General features: G+C 47.2%; 2 protein-coding genes across 5 annotated transcripts in view; both read left to right on the forward strand.

The window, feature by feature from the left end:
* Positions 1-2,727, forward strand: part of tmtc4 (transmembrane O-mannosyltransferase targeting cadherins 4) — a 32,302-nt gene extending 29,575 nt beyond the window's left edge. For both annotated transcript variants that reach the window (XM_078221542.1, XM_078221543.1), the window contains exon 18: positions 844-2,727. In XM_078221542.1, the coding sequence (XP_078077668.1) occupies positions 844-986 (143 nt within the window). In that variant the 3' untranslated portion in view covers positions 987-2,727. The remainder of the gene's footprint in view (positions 1-843) is intronic.
* A 4,617-nt stretch (positions 2,728-7,344) lies between these two features.
* LOC144499519 (gamma-glutamylaminecyclotransferase-like) overlaps positions 7,345-22,798 on the forward strand; it is a 28,351-nt gene continuing 12,897 nt past the window's right edge. The window contains exons 1-2 of one of the 3 annotated variants that reach the window (XM_078221557.1): positions 7,345-7,589; positions 12,105-12,234. In XM_078221557.1, coding sequence (XP_078077683.1) covers positions 12,144-12,234 — 91 coding nt within the window. In that variant the 5' untranslated portion in view covers positions 7,345-7,589; positions 12,105-12,143. The remainder of the gene's footprint in view (positions 7,590-12,104; positions 12,235-22,798) is intronic. The other 2 variants (XM_078221559.1, XM_078221561.1) reach the window with 2 other exon arrangements.

Here is a 22,798-nt window from a genome sequence, read left to right on the forward strand (position 1 = left end):
GTAGGCAGATATGCATCATTAGTTTTCTGGGTATGTGTGGACCAGTGCACACACGTGGACAGCTATGGGTAGCCATCTTGCGTTGACGTGAGACACTGCATGTTTATATTGCAGCTATAACACAGTAAAACATCCCAAGCTGTTTCACACAGATACTATCAAAGATGTCAGGAGGCTATGGTGTCCGTTTTAACTATTGCTCGATAATTGGAGGGTAAAATGACTCTTTCATCTCATAGAAACATTAGGTGACAGAGCATCTACAGACGGATTAGCATTGAACAGATATCTAAATATGCTAAATACACAATAAAGCTCTCTTCATATTCACCCTGCAGTGCGCCTCAACATAATCTCATACCGAATCATAAACGCAGAAGGAGACCATTTGGCCCGTCTTGCCTGTGGCAGCTCTTTGAAAGAGTATTTCAATTAGTCTCACTCCCCCCCCGCTCTTTCCCCTTAGCCCTGCAGTCTCTGGTTTCCCTTTTTGACCATTTAACCAATTTGCCGTTGAAAGTGACTATTGAATCTGCTTCCTCCGCCCCCTCAGGCGGAAGCAGATCACAATAACTCGCTGAGTGAATAAAGCCCTCATCGCTTTAATTTTCTTTTTGCCAGTTCTGTTAAATTTCTGATCTTTGGTTACTGACCCACCCAACAGGGAAAAGGGATTCTCGTTGTTTACTCTGCGCAATTTTGAACAATTCCATTCAATCCCCTCGGCTCCCAGAAGAACAAACTGAGCCTCTGCACTCATTAACAATCCTGTCCTCTGGAACATCAAACCCAGATACGTTTTTACCATGTTTGGGTAACACAAAGTTTGTCCTCCTTCTGCAGCCGTACTTTACCATCGCTGGGGCAGACTCGGTCTGGCCAGGGAACAATATAAACTCGCTCTGAAACTCGATCCAGCCTCTCCGGGGATTGAGGAGAACTACAACCTGCTGAAGAAAAAGCTTGAACAAGTGAAGAGAGGCTGAGGGCGACGGGAGAAGATTAAGGGACCTACAAGAGCTCACTTGTTAGAAAATGGTGAGCGGCAGCACTGGTGAACTGGACTCGCACATTAATCTCAGCCTAAACCAGTTGTCCCATCATGTTTGCACTGCGACGATGCTAGTTCCACATCTGCTTAGTCCTGTTTCCATGTAGCCTCAAATTCCCTCTTTAATATTCCAATTATCTCAGCTGTTACAGCCACTTTCACTGATGCACTGACTAGAAAATCCTGCTCCAGTTCAGTCCATTAACAGACTTGGTGTGTCTTGGAGCTGGGAGGTCATTGCCAGAATCTGATCATAAATCCCTTGATCCAGTATTTCAGATTGTAGAGTGGCAGGACACGGGAATAGGGGAAGGCCATTCAGCCCTTCAATCCTGCTCCATCTATCAGCCAGGCCATGGTTGATCTGTCTCTTAACCCCAAATATAAAAGCAAAATCCTGCGGATGCTGGAATCTGAAACAAAAACAGAAAACGCTGGAAAATCTCAGCAGGTCTGACAGCATCTGTGGAGTGGGGATAGAACCAACTTTTCGAGTCTGGATGACCCTTCATCAGAGCTGCCGAAGGGTCATCCAGACTCGAAACGTTGGCTCTCTATTCTCTCTCCACAGATGCTGTCAGACCTGCTGAGATTTTCCAGCATTTCCTCTCTTTGTTTCTTTACCCCACCTGCCCACCTTGGTTCCCTAACCTTCAATCCCCTGACCCAAAAAGACCTATCGATTCAGTTTTGAAATTTTCAATTGCCCCCCACTCCACCCCCACCTCAGTCTCAGCAGATTTTGTTTTGGGAAGTGGGGGGAAAAGTGTTCCAGATTTCCATTCCCCTTTGTGTGAAGAAGCGCTTCCTGACATCACCTCCTCCAGGGCAATTAGGGATGTGCAATAAATGCTGGCCTAGCCAGTGACGCCCATGTCCCATGGCTCTAATTTTAAGGTTCTGTCCCCTTGTTCAGGACTCCTTTCACTCGGTAAATAGTTCCCCCCTCTCCTACCAATCCCATAAAGATCTCCATTAAATTACCCCTTAATCTCAGCTAGAGGGAATGTAAATCAAATCCATGTAAACTTGATCCTTTTTCCTTTGGTGAATCTGTTACTTCCAAGGCCAGTATATCCTTTCTGAGGCATGGTGCCCAGAGCTGAATGCAGTTATATTCTAAACGGAATCTAGCCAAAGCTTTACACGACTGTAGCATTGTATTCTTGACCACATGAGATTAGGGCCCAACATTCCGTTCAATGGCCCAATCACTTTTATTTTCTATCCGTCTGCTAACTTGTGATTTCCACAGTTAGACCCCGAAATCTCCCTGCTCCTCCGCAGCTCCCAGCTCCTCACCACCAGCACTCCAGCCTATCTTTCTCGGGTCCAAGTCGGGTGACGTTTGTGACAAGTGGGAGCGACTGGCTTCTGTTTAGTTTTCCTAGTTTGAAACCTGCTTCTTGTGGAGTGATGTGGAATAATCACAGCACCATCCCTCTGCACCTGAAAGATTCGGAATCAAATGTGCACTCCCTTTTTCAATTTCTGTTGCATTGTTTATAAACGTGCCTTCATTTGGATCACCATGCGATTCTCAAAATCAGGAACAAACATTTGAGCAACTGAATTTATATTGAAACTTAGTCGGGTACATGAATGGCATGTTTTGAATTGTACATATTTTGAGGTGTAAAGCATTTATATTGTCATTAAAATATGCTTTTACATCCAGCCTTTATTCTATTTTGTTATATTAAATGTTTGCATTGTGACGTTTTCTAAGAGTAATGACTGGTGTCAACCTCACCTGTGACTGAACACAAATCAATCAATCTCATTTGCTAAAGTTACAGAATGGGAATAGGCCATTCAGCCCAACAGTTCTATGCTGGTTTACACTCCACACAAGCCTCCTCCACTCTCCTACTTCGTCTCGCCCTGTCAACCTATCCTTCTATTCCTTTCTCCCTCACACACTACTCACTTTACCCATTCACTGTGGTACTGAGCTCTGCTTTCTCTCCACCGGGCGGCACGGTGGTTAGCACTGCTGCTTCACAGCTCCAGGGACCTAGGTTCGATTCTCGGCTTGGGTCACTGTGTGGAGTTTGCACATTCTCCTCGTGTCTGCGTGGGTTTCCTCCGGGTGCTCCGGTTTCCTCCCACAGTCCAAAGATGTGCGGGTTAGGTTGATTGACCATGCTAAAATTGCCCCTTAGTGTCCTGGGATGCGTAGATTAGAGGGATTAGCGGGTGGGACATGGGGTAGGGCCTAGGTGGGATTATGGTTGGTGCAGACTCGATGGGCCGAACGGCCTCTTTCAGTACTGTAGGGTTTCTATGATTTCTATGACTGGGTAAATACATTTCCCCTGAGTGTTTTAATATTAATTTTTGAAATGTGGTTGTCGCTGGCCACACCAGCATTTATTGCCCGCCCTTGGTTGCCTTTGAGAAGGTGGTGGTGAGCCGCTTTCTTGAACCGCTGCAGTTCCTGTAGTGTAGGTGCACCCACTGTGCTGTTAGGGTAGGAGTTCCAGGACTTTGACCCAGTGACAGTGAAGAAATAGTGATATATTTCCAAGTCAGGAAGGTGTGTCTTGGGGGGGGAACTTCCAGGAGGAGGTGTTTCTGTGCTTCTGCTGCCCTTGTCCTTCTAGATGGCAGAGGTCATGCGTTTGGAAGGTGCTGCTCTAAGGAACCTTGGTGAGTTGCTGCAGTGCATGTTGTAGGTGGTACACACGGCTGCCACTGTTTACTGGTGGTGAGGGAGTGGATGCTTGTGGAAGGAGTGGCAATCCAATGGGCTGCTTTGTCATGGATGGTGTCGAGCTTCTTGAGTGTTGTTGGAGCTGCACTCATCCAGGCAAGTGGGGAGTGTTCCATCACACTCCTGACTTGTGCCTTGTAGGTGGTGGACAGGCTTTGGGGAGTCAGGAGGTGAATTAGGCGCTGTAGAATTCTCAGCCTTTCAGCTGTTCTTGTAGCCACAATGTTTATATGGCTAGTCCAGTTCAGTTTCTGGTCAATAGAACCCGAGGGTCCAATCCCGATTGGATTTATTAGCGACTCTTTTCATAATCTGCTCTGCAGCTACTGTACCGAAACCCTTTCATAACCATAAAGACCTCTGTGATTTGCATAATATGGTTTCTGATGAAGTATGAAATGAATAGGGACAGATCGATTCTGATTTCAGTGTTGATATCTGGTGTTCAGTCACTCCAACTTGTACATCACCCATCCCGTGTGCGGTTGGGAAAGTTCACATGTAGCTGTAATATTGCAAAGTTACTGAAACAATATAGCAAAAACAGGGGTAAAATATTACACCCCGAGTAATACCTAAAGATACCACAGTTAAATTTGCAGATAACATTACCCTACCACATCCTAAATATTAGGTTGGAAATTAGGAGTTTTCATTGGCAGGAGGCCAGATACCGAGGGAACACAGATCTAAGAGATTTGACAGCACCAGCGCAAATGGCGGAATCTGGAGAGAAGGGGAGCAGTTTAGGGAAGGAGTTCCAGAACTTTGGCCCCAGGGGTGGCACAGTGGCTAGCATTGCTGCCTCACGGCTCCAGGGACCCAGGTTCAATTCCGACCTCAGGTCACTGTGTGGCATTTGCACGTTCTCCCCGTGTCTGCGTGGATTTCCTCCGGGTGCTCCGGTTTCCTTCCACAGTCCAAAGATGTGCGGGTTAGGCTGAATGGCCATGCTAAATTGAGCCTAGTGGCAGGGAGATTAGCAGGGTAAATGTGTGGGGTTACAAGAATAGGACCTGGTTGGGATGTGGTTGGTACAGACTCAATGGTCCAGATGGCTTCCTTCTGTACTGTAGGGATTCTATGAGGTAGCTGAAGGCACAGCCGTTAATGATGGAGTGAAGGAAATGAAGGTTGTGCCTTCAGCTATCTGGGGCCAAAGTGGGTGGCACAGTGGTTAGCACTGCTGCCTCACAGCGCCAGGGTCCTAGGTTCAATTCTGGCCTCGGGTCACTGTCTGTGTGGAGTTTGTGCATCCTCCCTGTGTCTGCGTGGGTTTCCTCCGGGTGCTCCAGTTTCCTCCCACGGTCCAAAGATGTGCTGGTTAGGTTGATTGGCCATGCTAAATTGCTGCTTAGTGTCAGGGGGATTAGCAGGGTAAAAACGTGGGACCTGGGTGAGGTTGTTGTTGGTGTGGGCTCAATGGGCCTCCTGCACTGTAGGGATTCTATGATTCAAGGACCAGAATTGGAGAAGTGCGGGTCTGGAGGAGATTACAGAGATCGGAGGAAAGGCTGTGGAGGGAGTTGAAAATTGCTGTGCTGGGAGCCAGGTGAGCTCAGGGAGTGAGGTGTGAACGGGACTTGGTAAGAGTTAGAGTAGAGGCAGCTGGGGTTTAAATGAGACCCAAAGACAATAAGATACAGGAGCAGAATTAGGTCATTCAACCCATCGAGTCTGCTCCGCCATTCAATCATGGCTGATAAGATTCTCATCCCCATTCTCCTGCCTTCTCCCCATAACTCTTGATCCCCTTATTGATCAAGAACCTATCTATCTCTGTCTTAAAGACATTCAATGCCCTGACCTCCATAGCCCTCTGTGACAATGAGTTCCACAGATTCACCACCCTCTGACTGAAGAAATTCCTCCTCATCTCAGTTTTAAAGGAGCGTCCCTTCACTCTGAGGTTGTGCCCTCGAGTTCTAGTCTCTCCCATTAGTGGAAGCATTCTCTCCACATCCACTCTATCCAGGCCTCTCAGTATTCTGTAAGTTTCAATTTGATCCCCCCACATCCTTCTGAATTCCATCGAATACAGACCCAGGGTCCTCAACCGCTCCTCGTATGATAAACCCTGCATTCCTGCAATCATTCTTGTGAACCTCCTCTGGACCCCCTCCAAGGCCAGCACATCCTTCCTTAGGTTTGAGTTTTTTGAAGGGGTAACCAAGAAGGTAGATGAGGACAGTGCAGTTGATGTTGTCTACATGGACTTTAGCAAAGCCTTTGACAAGGTACCGCATGGTAGGTTGTTGCATAAAGTTCAATCTCACGGGATCCAGGGTGAGATATCTAAATGGATACAAAATTGGCTTCTTGACAGAAGCCAGAGGGTGGTTGTAGAGAGTTGTTTTTCAAACTGGAGGCCTGTGACCAGAGGTGTGCCTCAGGGATCAGTGCTGGGCCCACTGTTATTTGTCATTTATATGAATGAGTTGGATGAGAATATAGGGGTCGTGGTTAGTAAGTTTGCAGATGACACCAAGATTGGTGGCATAGTGGATAGTGAAGAAAGTTATCTCCAATTGCAACAGAATTTTGATCAATTGGGCCAATGCGGGCTAGGTTGATTGGCCATTTTAAATTGCCCCTTAGTGTCCTGGTATGCATGGGTTAGTGGGTAAATATGTGGGGATTTGTGGATAGGGCCTGGGTGGGATTGTGGTTGGTGCAGACTCGATGGGCCGAATGGGCTCTTTCTGCACTGTAGGATTCTATGATTCTAAAGGTGGGCTAATCCCCTTTTATAGAGTCACCGGCCACGCTAGCCCCAAGACCAGAAAATCCCACCTGAGGTCAACAGCCCTTTGCATGGTCCATCTCTCACCCGCTACGATTCCCGTGGCAGGCAGGACGGGAAAATTCCGCCCGTAGCGGATGTTGGGGGACTCTTAACTGTAATGGCTTAGAAAGCAATCAGTCCAGGGGCAATAAGGAATGGGCAACAAATGCCCACACCCCATGCAATACTTTTTTAAATCATGAAGAATCAGTGACTAGTCACAGAATGGAACGGCACGGTGGCACAGTGGTTAGCACTGCTGCCTCACAGCGCCAGGGACCCAGGTTCAATTCCCGGCTTGGGTCACTGTCTGTGTGGAGTTTGCATGTTCTCCCCATGTCTGTGTGGGTTTCCTCCGGGTGCTCCGGTTTCCTCCCACAGTCCGAAAGACGTGCTGGTTAGATGGATTGACCATACTAAATTTCCCCTTAGCGTCAGGGGGACTAGCTAGGGTAAATGCATGGGGTTATGGGAATAGGACCTGGGTGGGATTATGGTCAGTGCAGACCTGATGGGCTGAATGGCCTCCTTCTGCACTATAGGATTCTATGACACTCCTTCACCAATCCTCCACCCCCCCCCCCCCCCCGTCGCCAATATATTTTTTCCAATATGCCAGTGCGTTTTAAGAAAATACTTCTTCAAGAAAAACACACCCATGATTTTTATTGTATAACCGTGTCAGGCAAGTTGTCTTTAATTCCGGGAGACTCCGGTGCAACCCTGGAGGGGCGGGCAACTCAAATGTCTGCAGATTTAATTCATTAGTGCCAGTCTGCACAATCTTGGTGCAGTGACAATCAGCCAGAAAGAGGAGGGCGGACACTGGGGAGAGGAGGAACATTCTGCACAGGAGGTTTGACATTGAGGTTGTGGTGCATTCCTCATTTAAAAGGCTAGCTGAGATTTCCTTGCCCTCCCACTTTGCATTGCATTAGACTTCCGCATCCCTGGCAGATTTCCGCTTCTACCGAAGCAGCGAGCTTTGCGGAGTGTCCCTGTGCTTGGAAAGGAGTCGGGGCTTTGAGCCGTCAGAGGTTTGCACTGTCCCTGTCTTTGTGCCGTTAATGTGGAGCTGGGAGGACTGGGATGAGTCTCTCTAACACTGCAGAGGGTGAACTGAGCACTGACTGTCTCCACCTGGACTCTGATCCCTGGGTCAAAACTCTGCAAATGGGTTTGCAGATTCAAGCTGTTGAGATTAAAGGGGTGTCTGCAGCCCACTCTGGGCGTTGGCAGCAGATTCAGTCGTAACTTTCCCAATGGGGGAATTGTAGAGACATAGTACTTAGGCAAGTCAGAAAGGGAAAAAGGTGGGGGGAGGTGGGGTAATGGGACTGCTGTCCCGTGTGGTGGCACAGTGGTTAGCACTGCTGCCTCACAGCGCCAGGCTTGGGTCACTGTTTGTGCGGAGTTTGCACGTTCTCCCCGTGTCTGCGTGGGTTTCCTCCGGGTGCTCCGGTTTCCTCCCACACTCCAAAGATGTGCGGATTGGCCATGCTAAATTGCCCCTTAGTCATGATGTGGAGATGAAGGTGTTGGACTGGTGTAGGCACAGTAAGAAGTCTCGCAAATATTTGGTACAAATAAATCTGTTGCTCTTCAACCTGGTGTTGTGAGACTTCTTATTGCCCCTTAGTGTCAGGGGGATGAGCTAGGGTAAATGCATGAGGTTATGGGGATAGGGTCTGGGTGGGATTGTGGTCGGTGCTGACGCGATGGGCCGAATGGCCTCCTTCTGCACTGTAGGATTCTATGCTCGAAATTGCAAAGCTCTTTCAGTGGGCCAGCACAGATACAAAGGGCCAAATGGCCTCCTGCTGTGTGTGGAAACATTGGGTGGAATTTCCCCCCAGATTTGTCAGTGTGTCAGGCTCTGACTGAGAGAAATCACAGATTAGAGAAATAGAATCCCTACAGTGCAGAGGGAGGCCATTCGGCCCATCGAGCCTGCACTGACCACAATCCCACCCAGCCCCCATCCACATTGCACCATGTATTTACCCAGCTAATCCCCCTGACACTAAGGGGTAACTTACCATGGCCAATTCACCTCATCTGCATATCTTTGGAGTGTGGGAGGAAACCGGAGCATCCGGAGGAAACCCACGCAGATGTGGAAATTGGTACGTTTCTCCACGCCCCCCCGCCCCACCCCCCCCACCCCCCCCCACCCCCCCACCTCCACACCTCTCCACCTCCCCCCCCACCCCTCCCACTCCCCCCTCCACCTCCACACCTCCCCCCCACCCCACCCCTCCCACTGCCCCCCCCCCCACCTCCACACCTCCCCCCCCCACCTCACCCCACCCCTCCCACTGCCCCCCCCCCCCCCCAATCCCCCGTGGACACGGAGGGCCAGGCCTCCATAAGCACCGGGGTGACCCCACCATGGAAGTATCAGGGACAATCTCCCTCCTCTTCCACCCCACCCTTCCCACTTCCCATAAATATCACTCTCCCCTTAACGACCATGCTGCCCACTGCCCCCCTCACAGGAACTGGGCTTCCCGCCCTGCAACTAGACACGAAGAAGGGTTACCCACCCTGCTAGACTCCACCTTTACCACTGCCCCTTTTTGTGCCCCGTTGGCACTGCCCCCAGCTAGGTCATGCGACTGCTTTTCACGTTTTAAAATCAGCAGCGATTGGCGCCAGTGTGACAACCTGTGGATGGCGGGCGGGGGGCGGGTGGGGGGAGGGCGTTGGTGGGGGGGAGGATACATCGTGGGCAGAACCTGTGATGTGAAACCCTTTAATTATATTCAAACGTATCTAAATTCATGGAAATCGTGAATGCACAGGAGCGGCATGGTGGCAGCGTGGTTAGCACTGCTGCCTCACAGCGCCAGCGACCCGGGTTCGATTCCCGGCTTGGATCACTGTCTGTGTGGAGTCTGCACGTTCTCCCCGTGTCTGCGTGGGTTTCCTCCGGGTGCTCCGGTTTCCTCCCACAGTCTGAAAGACGTGCTGGTTAGGGTGCATTGGCCGTGCTAAATTCTCCCTCAGTGTACCCGAACAGGCGCCAGAGTGTGGCGACTAGGGGATTTTCACAGTAACTTCATTGCAGTGTAAATGTAAGCCTTACTTGTGACAATAATAAATTAACATAAAATTTGAAACTTTAAATCAGGTTCATGCCCTTTCTGGGTGTGGATCTGATCATGTCATCGTCGTGGGGACAGGGAGGGGGGAGGGGGGCACAATCTCAAACTGAGACCTTGCAAGATTTAGCAGCCATAATGTGATTTCTGCCCGTGGGGACGGAGCTACTGGGCTGCGCCCAGAAAATAGCATGGGTAGGCCATTCGGCCCTTCGAGCCTACTCTGCCATTCATTATGATCATAGCCGATCTTGGGCTCTCAGCATGGACCCGGTTCTGAGCGCTGACCTCAGGTCTTGGAGATGCTTCTGGGTCCTAGTGCAGGCAGCACCGTTGCAGGTGGGGGATGTATCTCAATGCCATACTCCCACCCTCTCCCCATACCCCTGGATTTCTATAATGAAGGTAAAATACTATGGATGCTGTAAATCTTAAACTAAAAACAAAACAATGCTGGAAACACTAAGAGTCATGTGGACTCGGGACGTTAACTCTGTTTCTCTCTCCACAGATGTTACCAGAGCTGTTTTTATTTGCATCTTTCTATCTCTCAATCTCAGAACAGCCCAAACCGTTTCCCAGATAATGATTTACTTTCGAATTGTGGTCGTTGCTTTAATGATATTGATTTGATTTATTATTGTCACATGTATTGGGATACAGTGAAAAGTATTGTTTCTTGCGCACTATACAGACAAAGCATAACGTTCATAGAGAAGGAAAGGAGAGAGTGCAGAATGTAGTGTTACAGTCATAGCTAGGGTGTAGAGAAAGATCAACTTAATGCAAGGTAGGTCCATTCAAAAGTCTGATGGCAGTAGGGAAGAAGCTGTTCTTGAGTCAGTTGGTATGTGACCTCGGACTTTTGTATCTTTTTCCCGATGGAAGAAGATGGAAGAGAGAATGTCAGGGGTGCATGGGGTCCTTAATTATGCTGCCTGCTTTTCCGAGGCAGCGGGAAATGTAGACAGAGTCAATGGATGGGAGGCTGGTTTGTGTAATGGACTGGGCTTCATTCATGACCCTTTGTAGTTTCTTGCGGTCTTGGGCAGAGCAGGAGCCACACCAAGCCGTGATACAACCAGAAAGGATGCTTTCTATGGTGCATCTGTAGAAGTTGGTTTTTCATAGCGGATATACCAAATTTCCTTCGTCTTCTGAGAAAGTAGAGGCGTTGGTGGGCTTTTTCAACTATAGCGTCAGCATGGGGGAACCAGGACAGGTTGTTGGTGATCTGGACACCTAAAAACTTGAAGCTCTCGACCATTCAAGTAGACAGGTGCATGTTCTCCTCTACGCTTCCTGAAGTCGATGACATTCTCCTTCGTTTTGTTGACACTGAGGGAGAGGATTATTGTCGCACCAGTTCACCAGAAACAGAGCAGCCAGTTTGGCCGAGTTCCCACAAGCAGCAATGTGATGATGACCAGATAGCCTGGTTGATGGATAAATATTGGCCAGGGCTGCCCAGTTCCTAAAATAATGCTGCGGGATCTTTTATGTCCACCAGAGTAGGTGGATATAGCCTCCCTAACAGCACGATGAATATACCTACAGCAGTTCATGAAGGCGGCTCACCACTCCCTTCTCTAGAACAATTTGGGATGGATAACAGATGTTGGCTCAGCCAGAGAAGGCCACATCGCATGAGACTGACCATCAGCCCAACATCCTATCTGGAAAGGCAGCGCCTTTGACCTTTCAGCACTCCCCCAGCACTGCACTGGTAGTGTCAGCCCTGATCTTGTGCACAAGTGTCTAGAGTGGGACTGTGATGAGATCACCCAGGGTGGTCAGCCCTCCTATTCCCTCATCTCGGGTTTGCTGGCGAAACTCCGAACACGAGGGAATTGCAAGAAAATTATTTGGGGTCTCCAAGGATAGCAATGGCGACTGATCATGAATTCCTAAATCTTACTGAGTAATAAACCATTACAACCCCTGCAGTGTAGAAAGAGGCCACTTGGCCCGTCAGGCCTGCACTAACTCGTGGACAGAACCGCCCCCACACCAACCCCCGCGCATTTACCATGGCCAATCCACCTAACCTGCACATCTTTGGACAGTGGGAGGAAACTGGAGCACCCGGAAGAAACCCACGCAGACACGGGGAGAACGTGCAGACTCCACACAGACAGTGACCCGAGGCTGGAATTGAAGCCCGGTTGCTGGCGCTGTGAGGCAGCAGTGCTAACCACTCTGGCAGCATGAGTTTGAGAATCGCAATTCGTATGTTCAATGCAGTAACTAGAAAACTGTGACCTTTATTCTGTCTTGAGTTACTCCTGTAGGAAGTTTGTGAGTTAGTGTTCCAAACTTCTCAAATTTGTTTAGTGGTAATTAACAATTTTGACAAGTGATGTATTTTTTAAATCATTCACTATTCAGCTTAATGGTTTTTTGATGTTGCCTTATTTATTGGTGGTTTTCAAATTATTTTCACAATAGGTTGCTGTTCACCTCGACCTCTGACCCTTCAAGTGATATATGTTTTCTCTGCGAAGTTGTCTGAGTGTCATCGTTCACACTCCAAATTCCAGCTGGCAAAAAACAATCGTTCGGACCATCAAGCAATTTGGTGAGGCTGTGGACAGAGGATGGTTATGACGTGATTTGTAAGCAGAGCACGGGTGGAGGAATGCTGTAACAAGTTTATTACCCTCATGAGGAGATCCTTATTGCCACGTGCAATATCTCGGACCAAAAGAGAAAATTCTGGAAAGTCTCAGCAGGTCTGGCAGCATCTGTGAGGAGAGAAAAGAGCTGACGTTTCGAGTCCAGATGACCCTTTGTCAAAGCTCCTTTTAGCTTTGACAAAGGGTCACCTGGACTCGAAACGTTAGCTCTTTTCTCTCCTCACAGACGCTGCCAGACCTGCTGAGATTTTCCAGCATTTTCTCTTTTGGTTTCAGATTCCAGCATCTGCAGTAATTTGCTTTTATCCAGTGCAATAATTCAGGCTGTTGTACTCTCCTCAACTCTGTCCTGCCCCTGGGATTGGGAGAGATATTGGCTCCCGCTTGTGATGTGGATCTGTGACGTATGTTGGATCTGGCTGAATTTTTATATATGAGGCCCCGGAATTCTCCGACCTTGCCCCCGGCTGGGATTCTCTGCCCTCGTCGCGGCTGGGATTCTCCGACCTTGCCCCCGGCTGGGATTCTCCGCCCGCGTCGTGGCTGGGATTCTCCGACCTTGCCCGCGGCTGGGATTCTCCGGCCCTGCTGCTGTGAATGGAGATTTGACTGAGCGCCAAATTCTCCCTTCTCGCTGTAGCGGCGACAGGACATGAATGGCCCGAGAATTCCGTAAGAAGTCTCACAATACCAGGTTAAAGTCCAACAGGTTTATTTGGTAGCAAATACCATAAGCTTTCGGAGCGTTGCTCCTTCGTCAGATGGAGTGGAAATGTGTTCTCAAACAGTGCACAGAGACACAGAAATCAAGTTACAGAATACTAATTAGAATGCGAATTCTGACCATGCTTTCCATGTCCCCCCCCTCTATCCACCTAAAATCCTGCGGTTAGGAAAACTGGGATTCAGAACAAGTAATTTAGGCAAGGGTGGTTACTTTCAGGAGCCAATGGAGAAGGAAACTGGGATTTTTGTCTCAAAGCAAAATGTTTTAAAGTCAATGCAACGTAGTATAAGCTAGCCGACTCATGGTTAGTACATCAAACTTATTTCTGAGAGAACTTAATAGGCACAGTCGCGCAGTGGTTAGCACCGCTGCTGCACAGCGCTAGGGACCCGGGTTCGATTCCCAGCTTGGGTCACTGTCTGTGTGGAGTTTGCATGTTCTCGCCGTTTCTGCATGGGTTTCCTCCGGCTGCTCCAGTTTCCTCCCACATCCAAAAGACGTGCTGGTTAGGTGCACTGGCCATGCTAAATGCTCCCTCAGTGTATCTGAACAAGCGCCGGAGTGTGGCGACTAGGGGATTTTCACAGTAACTTCATTTCAGTGCTAATGTAAGCCTTACTTGTGACACTAATAAATAAACTTTAAACTTCAGGATCCTTCTAATGTTGCCTAGAAGGACAGTGGAAGCAGATTAAATCGTAACTGTCGAAGGCGAATTGGATATCGATTCGAAAAGGAAAAATGTTGCAGGGCTCCGGGGAAAGGGAGTGAGACTAATTGGATACCTTTTTCAAAGAGCCAGTACAAGCGGGATGGGCAAATTTTTAAAAATTAATTCATGGGACATGGGTGTCGCTGGCTGGCCAGCATTTATTGCCCATCCCTAGTTGCCCTTGGATGGCAGTTGAAAGTCAACCATATTACTGTGGCTCTGGAGTCACATGTAGGCCAGATCGGGTAAGGACGGCAGATTTCCTTCCCAAAAGGACATTAGTGAACCAGATGGGTTTTTCCGACAATCGACAATGGTTTCATGGTCATCTGTAGATTTTTAATTACAGATTTATTTTTATTGAATTCAAATTCCACCACCTGTCATGGCGAGATTCGAACCCGGATCCCCAGAAAATTCACTGATAATCTAGTGATAATACCACTAGGCCATCGCCTCCCCTATGGCCTCCTTCTGCGCTATGAGATTCCACGTGGATGTTTATCGGTGGGAGTTTTTTTAAAAAAGAGGTCACATTACAGCCCCACCAAGTCCTGCCACTAATTGAAGTAAGGTGTTGTGGTGAAGCAAGATTTTCTTTTTGTCGGGTTGCGGTACGTGGGGGTCACAGCCGAGGCAGGAAGCCCAGTGCTGAGCTGGGTAGAAAGGAGAAGGGCTAAAACACAGCTTCAAAGAGATGGACAGGATGTCGTCCCACAGTTCTGTTCTACTCCAGTGACTTTTTCATGAAGGTTAGCTTTCAAAGAGCGGTGACCTCCAGAACAGCTTCACTCACTGGGCTGGGGTTTAATGTTTAGTGTGGTTTGTTTTCTCACCTGTTTCCTGAAACGTTTCTGAAGAATTGTGTGGTAGAATTTCTGCTGGGCGAGGGGGAGGGGTTTGACTGGTTGCTGTATTTCTGATCCTGAGTTTTACACTCCAGCCACACTTGCACTCTTCAAATTCCTGCCTGTTTTACCAAGATTACACAGGAGAAACAGGCCATTCAGCCCACCTACCCTATGCTAGCTTTTGTTTCTTTTTCACAAAATGTGGGTGTTGCTGGTTAGACCAGCATTTATTGCCCATCCCTATTTGACCCTTGAGAAGGTGGTGGCGAGTTGCTTTCTTCAACCGCTGCTGTTCATGTGGCGTAGGTACACTCATGGTGCTGTTAGAGAGGGAGTTCCAGCATTTTCCTGCCCTATCTCACCCTATCAGCATATCTACCTGTTCCTTTCTCCCTCGTTTGTTCATCCACCTTTCTTCTAAGTGTATCGATACCATTCACCTCAACCAGCCCTTGTGGGGTTCTCACCGCTCTCTAGTAAAGAAGAAGGGCAGCACGGTGGCACAGTGGTTAGCACTGCTGCCTCATAGCGCAAGGGACCCGGGTTCAATTCCGGCCTCGGGTCTCTCTGTGGAGTTTGCAAGTTTTCCCCGTGTCTGCGTGGGTTTCCTCTGGGTGCTCCGGTTTCCTCCCGCAGTCCAAAGATGTGTGGGTTAGGTTGATTGGCCATGGGAAATTACCCCTTAGTGTCAAGGGTAAATAGGTGGAGTTACGAGGATAGGAGCTGGGTGGGATTGTTGTTGGTGCAGACTCGATGGGCCAAATGGCCTCCTTCTGCACTTTCGGGGTTCTGTGATTCAAAGTTGCTTCTGAACTCCCCATTGGACTTACTGGTGTTTAACCAATATTTATGTGTCCTAGTTTTCAATTCAACTCTAAAGAATTGCATTAAGTTAACTGAACAGAAAACTCTTGAACATCCCGTGTTGCATTGACTGACAAGAATATGAACTTCAATAACTGTTTTTGTTCTTTATTCTTTCATAGGATGTGGGTGCCATTGGCAAGGCCAGGATAGGTTACCCATTCCTAATTGCCCTTGAACTGAATAGCTCGCTCGGCCATTTAAGAGTCAACCTCATTGATTTGGGTCTGGAGTCACATGTAGGCCAGACCTAGTAAGGATGATAGATTTCCTCCCCTAACGGACATTAGTGAACCAGATGGGTTTTTAACACAATTGATGATAGTTCCATGGTCCTTTTGTTTCATGGTTTCTGATTTATTAATTGAATTTAATTGGAACCCGTAAACCCAGATAAATACTGGGCCTCTGGATTACTGGCGCTGTGACACTCCCATCGCACCACCATCTTCCCCCAAATACACCATCTTTCCTTTGGGGTACCTGCAAGTACTCCTGGGTGAGCCTGGGTAAGATGCCCTTTCGGAGAGTTGGCGCAGACTCGATGGGCTGAATGGCTTCCTTCTACACTGGGGATTCTATGGTTCTATGGTAATCTTAGCCTGTGCTGGGTGTTGCCTGGGATAAGCCTCCTGAGTGGTGAGCTTATAGGGAAGGAGCGTAAAGTAAGTTCAGAGGCAGGACGAACCAGGTTTTGCCACTAGTGGCCGACTCTGAACCACATGTTAAAAGCGTGCATAGTACAGGCGGAGGAATGTTGGCAAGAATAACAATGTAAAATAATAGTTTGCTGCTGTCTTTATTTATTCTATCAGAAAGATCTCTCGTCTAGACATTTCATAGAATGATACATGCTGCGAATGAGGCCATTTTGCCCATCATGCTTGTACTGGCTCTTTGAAGATCTTTCCAATTAGTCCCACTCCCCTGCTCTTTCCCCAGAGCTCGGCAAAACTATTCTTTTCAAGTATTTATCCAGAAAGTTGTGACTCACTGCTTTTTCCACTTTCCCCTTTTAAGTTTGGGCCAATTATCTTGAATCTGTGTCCTCTCGTTATTCCCCCTCTTACCATGAACACAGTTTCTCCTCTATTAAAAACCCTTCTCATTTTGGATGCTTCTATTAAATCTCCTCTTAACCTTCTCTGCTCTAAGGAGAACAATCCGAGCTTCTCCAGTCTCTCCACATTGACTGAAGTCCCTTATCCTTGGAACTGTTCAGGTAAAGCTCCTCCACACCTTCTCCAAGGCTTTGACCTTTTTACTAAGTGCCCAGAATTGAACACTCAGCTGAGGCGTGAGCCGTTTTATTTGGAAAGTTTGACATAACTTCCTTCCCTTTGCAGTTCTATACACATCAATCCAGACGACAAAAGTCCTTTGCTGTTTTTTGACATCAATCTTAAGAAAAAACCCATTTCAATGATTTATTTTCTCTGAGATTTCCGAAATGCACGAAGCATACATGATCCATAATTGTGAGTTAAGTGGTTTGATTTAATGTTGCACAACGAGTGGTTAGGATTTGGAATGCCCAACTTGGTAACTTGGCGGCAACAGATTGGATAAGTACCTGAAAGGGGAAGATTGCAGGGATGTGGGGGAGGATTGTAGGGATGAGTCATAGACATAGAGTCATAGAGGTTTACAGCATGGAAACAGGCCCTTCGGCCCAACTTGTCCATGCCACCTTTTTTTAATGACTAAGCTAGTGCCAATTGCCCGCATTTGGCCCATAAACCCTCGATAGCCAACTTACTCATGTAACTATCTAAATGCTTTTTAAGAGAAAAAATTGTACCCGCCTCTACTACTACCTCTGGCAGTTCGTTCCAGACACCACCCTCTGTGTGAAAAAATTGCCCTCCTTCCCCCTTTTGTATCTCTCCCCTCTCACCTTAAACCTATGCCCTCTAGTTTTAGACTCCCCAACCTTTGAGAAAAGATATTGACAATCTAGCTGATCTATGCTCCTCATTATTTTATAGACCTCGAGAAGATCACCCCTCAGCCTTCTACTCTCCAGAGAAAAAAGTCCCAGTCTATCCAGCCTCTCTTTAAATCTCAAACTATCAAGTCCCGGTAGCATCCTAGTAAATCTTTTCTGCACTCTTTCTAGTTTAATAATATCCTTTCTATAATAGGGTGATCAGAACTGTACACAGTATTCCAAGTGTGGCCTTACCAATGTCTTGTACAACTTCAACAAGACGTTTCAACTTTCGTATTCAATGTTCTGACCAATGAAACAAAGCATTCTGAATGTCTTCTTCACCACTCTGTCCACCTGTGACTCCACTTTCAAGGAGCTATGAACCTGTACCTCTAGCTCTCTTTGTTCTGTAACTCTCCCCAATGCCCTATCATTAACTGAGTAAGTCCTGCCCTGGTTCAGTCTACCAAAATGCATCACCTCGCATTTATCTAAATTAAATTCCATCTGCCATTCATCGGCCCACTGACCCAATTGATCAAGATCCCGTTGCAATCCGAGATAACCTTCTTCACTGTCCACTATGCCACCAATCTTGTGTCATCTGCAAACTTACTAACCATGCCTCCTAAATTCTCATCCAAATCATTCATATAAACAATGGACCCAACAGCGATCCCTGAGGAACACCGCAGGTCACAGGCCTCCGGTTTATAAAACAATCCTCTACAACCACCCTCTGGCTTCTGTCATCAAGCCAATTTTGTATTCATTTAGCTATGTCACCCTGGATGCCATGAGATTTAACCTTATGCAACAACCTACCATGCGGTACCTTGTCAAAGGCCTTGCTAAAATCCATGTAGACAACATCAACTGTGGGTGAAGATTGTAGGGGTGTTGGGAAAGAGCGGGTGAGTAGTGCTGACTGGATTGCCCTTTGAAAGCGCTGGCACAGTATGGATGGGCTGAATTGCCTCCTGTTTTGGTGCCATTCTCAATGGTTCAAACTCAAACCCATCAAGTGAGTCTTATGGACTCTTTATGCAAACACATTTGTGTCAGGTGACCTTGCAAACGCCGATTATTGTCAATAATCTTGAAAGAAATGTATATCGGATTTAGTTGAAGCAACTGAAAAGCCTGGAATACTTGAAACTAAACTTGTGTGGTCACTCAAGACAAAGCTGGTTAAACAAATGAGAAACGAGAAGGATACCCTGATATGGTGAAATAAGGAGGGTAGCGGGAAGGTCCACATGGAGGAGAAACACCAGTATGGGCTAGTTGGGCCGAATGGCCCGTTTCTACGTTGTAAATTCTATATTTTTGATTTGATTTATTATTGTCACATGTATTAACATACAGTGAAAAGTATTGTTTCTTGCGCGCTATACAGACAAAGCATACCGTTCATAGAGAAGGAAAGGGGAGAGTGCAGAATGTAGCGTTACAGTCATAGCTAGGTTGTAGAGAAAGATCAACTTAATGCGAGGTAGGTCCATTCAAAAGTCTGATGGCAGCAGGGAAGAAGCTGTTCTTGAGTCGGTTGGTACGTGACCTCAGACTTTTGTATCTTTTTCCCGATGGAAGAGAGAATGTCTGGGTGTGTGGGGTCCTTAATTATGCTGGCTGCTTTTCCGAGGCAGTGGGAAGTGTAGACAGAGTCAATGGATGGGAGGCTGGTTTGCATGATGGATTGGGCTACATTCACAACCTTTCGTAGTTCCTTGCGGCCTTGGGCAGAGCAGGAGCCATACCAAGCTGTGATACAACCAGAAAGAATGCTTTCTATGGTGCATCTGTAAAAGTTAGTGAGCGTCGTAGCTGACATGCCATTGAAGCATTGACACTGCAGGAACCTTGAGAATGGATAGGACTTGTACACCGGGCAAGGCACAAGAAAACGTTTGGTCATTACTAGTAAACTTACTGCCTGGAACTCGCTACCGGGGGAGGTAGTGGAAGCGGATACGGTGGGGACTTTTAAGGCGCGTCTTGACAAATACATGAATAGGATGGGAATAGAGGGATATGGTCCCCGGAAGGGTTGGGGGTTTTAGTTCAGTCGGGCAACATGGTCGGTGCAGGCTTGGAGGGCCGAAGGGCCTATCCCTGTGCTGTAACTTTCTTTGTTCTTGCACTTTTGTAAATTGAGTGTCGGTAACTCTTATTTTAAATGTCTCTTAGTTGTGTGGAAGTGTTAATGAGCTGTTTCGTTTTCATTGATTCACCCTCAGAATGATACTTAAACCATCACCCTGCGTCCTGAGTGTTTTTGTTTGTCAAGTTGAATCAGTGGATTCTTGTCCTGAACAAAGTAATTTAGTGTACTTTGGTATAGTATTTAAACTGGCCAGGTGACCTGCCAGACCGTATAATGGGAGCTTGTGGCTCCAAAACGTCAGGATACCAGTGGAACCTCTGATTTCAAAGCTTTTATTGTTTCCAGTGTCGGTGCCTGATTAATTCAAGATGTTGCTGCCTTCCCTCTCAGACTTTAGTGAGTTGTGTCAAAATTCAAATGCTTGGGGGTGGAGGGGGGGGTGCATGCGTCGCTGGGAAGAACTCTTCACTTCCTGTCATGTGGTGATAGTCCTGTTGTTGAGTCTGAACTCTGGTGTTGATTAACTGAGTGGCAATGGCAGTCTGTTCGATTTATCTTTTGCTAAGGTCTGGTCAACATGGTTCATCTTCATCAATCTTCATATATTTATATACACTTTATATACTTACATAAAACAGCTGACAGGCTTTACACTGTCCTGAAGACATGTTTTACTGCATGTAGAATTAATCCCCATCTATTACTCTTTCAATGTTTTCCCTTTTCTGAACTGCAATGAGGTGGAGGTGCCGGCGTTGGACTGGGGTGGGCACAGTAAGAAGTCTCACAACACCAGGTTAAAGTCCAGTAGGTTTATTTGGAATCACGAGCTTTCGGAGCGCTGCTCCTTCATCATCCTGGGGACACCACTCACCTGAGGAAGGAGCTGCGCTCCAAAAGCTCGTGATTCCAAATAAACCTGTTGGACTTTAAACTGGTGTTGTGAGATTTCATACTCAACTGCAGTGAGAGGTCCTGCTCCAGCAATGCATTCCAAAAATGAGTGGCGTTTAGCCTTGGTGTTAATAAGAACTTGCCTTGCTTTGCAGAGAGGACAGTGAAAACTCGACACGACGTAGACTCTGCTATGTGTTGTCGGGTGTTTTTGTCTGGTGTACCAGCGTAACTAGCCGTAGTCCATGGGGAGACCATAGACATCTCTCTCTGTTTAGAGACAGAGAGGTGCTTAATGCTTGAGGGAGCAGTTTTCTGCATCAAGTATGGCTGACCAGGAATCTCACCTACTCTTACCGCTCTTACGCCATTAACACACCTTCTGTGGCCAGAGAACACATTTTCCGTGGCCAATGAGGCTTAGGGTGGGATTTGAACCCAGTGCTTCTGGAGAGGCAGGGGAACTACCCACTGAAAATAAAATCAGAGAAATTATCCCAACAATACTGAAACTGAAAAGTTACGTCTGCGCTTGTGTTTTATAAATAGTTATTCATGGGGATATGAGCATTGTTGATTTTTGATTTGATTTATTATTGTCACGTGTATTGGGATACAGTGAAAATTATTGTTTCTTGCGCGCTATACAGACAAAGCATACCGTTCATAGAGAATGAAAGGCGAGAGTGCAGAATGCAGTATTACAGTCATAGCTAGGGTGTAGAGAAAGATCAACTTAATACGAGGTAGGTCCATTCAAAAGTCTGACTGAGTCTGGTAATACAAGCATTTATTGCCCATCCCTAGTTTCCCTTGAGAAGGTGGTGGTGAGCTGCCTTCTTGAACCCGCTGCAGTCCATATGGTGTAGGTACACCCACAGTGCTGTTAGGGAGGGAGTTCCCGGATTTTGATCTGGAAAGCTGGGATTGTCTGATCCAGCCATTATGATCTGGGATTGAGTTTCCCTTACAAGAAATATGATATAAATATATTTTAAGGCACAGTATCTTCACAATACACTGATTGGGTTAGACGAAGAAGGGACGGGAGGAAGCTCATGTGGAGCATAATCACCAGCACGGAGCAGTTGGCCCGAATGGCCTGTTCTGGCCAGGTCTGGTCCGCATGGTGGATGGGACCCTTGATCTGAGGTGGTGCAATTGGATTAAGTGCTAAAACGGAAAGATGACGGCTACCCTCGCGTGCACTTTATAAATAACTGGCAGTCTCGAATGACCAATCGGACAGACACGCCGTTTAAAAAAAACTCGGTATAATAATAAGGAAAAGTTTGCAAAAAAGCAACATTTAAATACATGAGCCAGGGGTTTACCTTGCTCGGGCGGGCGCCTGACCCAGAAGCGCGTGAAAGCGTGCGAGGTGACATTGGTGCGCACATCTCAATGTCATTGCGCACTCGCACAATATTTCGGTCGGTGGATGCACGCAGGATTCTGAGTCGCACCCACCAACAATTAAGAAGGCAGTTTATCCCAGTGAGGGGCCAATTGAGAGCTATTTTGGGTGATTTCTCTGTCGTTACAGTTGATGGGAGGCCGATTGGTCAAGTGATCTTTACGTTTCAGCTGTAAATTTAATCCGTGTTTTGGGGGGGGGACGTGAAATGTCCGGGCCGAAATAAAATTTAAAAAGGTGTCTTGAGGGCTGAGGTTTGAATGTGTTGCCTGGACACTGCAGTGTTTCTCCATTGTGATTTATTTGTTACAGGTTGGCTGCTTCCTGAGACGACTCCGCAGTGTATTGATTTGATTTTGATTTGATTTATTATTGTCACATATATTAGTATGCAGTTAAAAGTATTGTTTCTTGCGCGCTATACAAAGCATAACGTTCATAGAGAAGGAAACGAGAGAGTGCAGAATGTAGTGTTACATTCATAGCTAGGGTGTAGAGAAAGATCAACGTAATGTAAGTCCATTCAAAAATCTATTCTCTCGACGCCTGCCCACCTCCCGTCTTCTCCATCAGCGCTGAACCTTTCTCAGCCCCGACGTCATGCTGGTTGCCTATTAATATTGGCCAGCCATTGTGAAATCGTGCTCCGGGGCCAATCGCGGCTGGAGGCCGCATCTCTGGGCCAAATGTGCACGCCATCCCACCAGGTGAAAAATTCAGGCCACGTGTCAGTTTCAACCAATGCTGAACGCAAAAGGACATCACATTTTTGTTATAATTGCAATCTTGCAGGATTTGTGAAGGTGTACAAAATACTCATTCAGCTCTGTCTGTAACCCGTGAAGAGGAAATCTGGTACTTCAGTGCAATTATCCTCATTTAGTGCATCTAAAGTCTAAACCACAGTCACCTGCATGGCAGCCAAGTCTTGTTTGGACCATCATTTAATTCTCCCAGAATCAGAATCCGAATCCGAGCACTTTGGCAATCAAAAATCCCCA

Source organism: Mustelus asterias, chromosome 10, assembly GCF_964213995.1.
Source record: "Mustelus asterias chromosome 10, sMusAst1.hap1.1, whole genome shotgun sequence".
NCBI classification, from domain to species: Eukaryota; Metazoa; Chordata; class Chondrichthyes; order Carcharhiniformes; family Triakidae; genus Mustelus; species Mustelus asterias.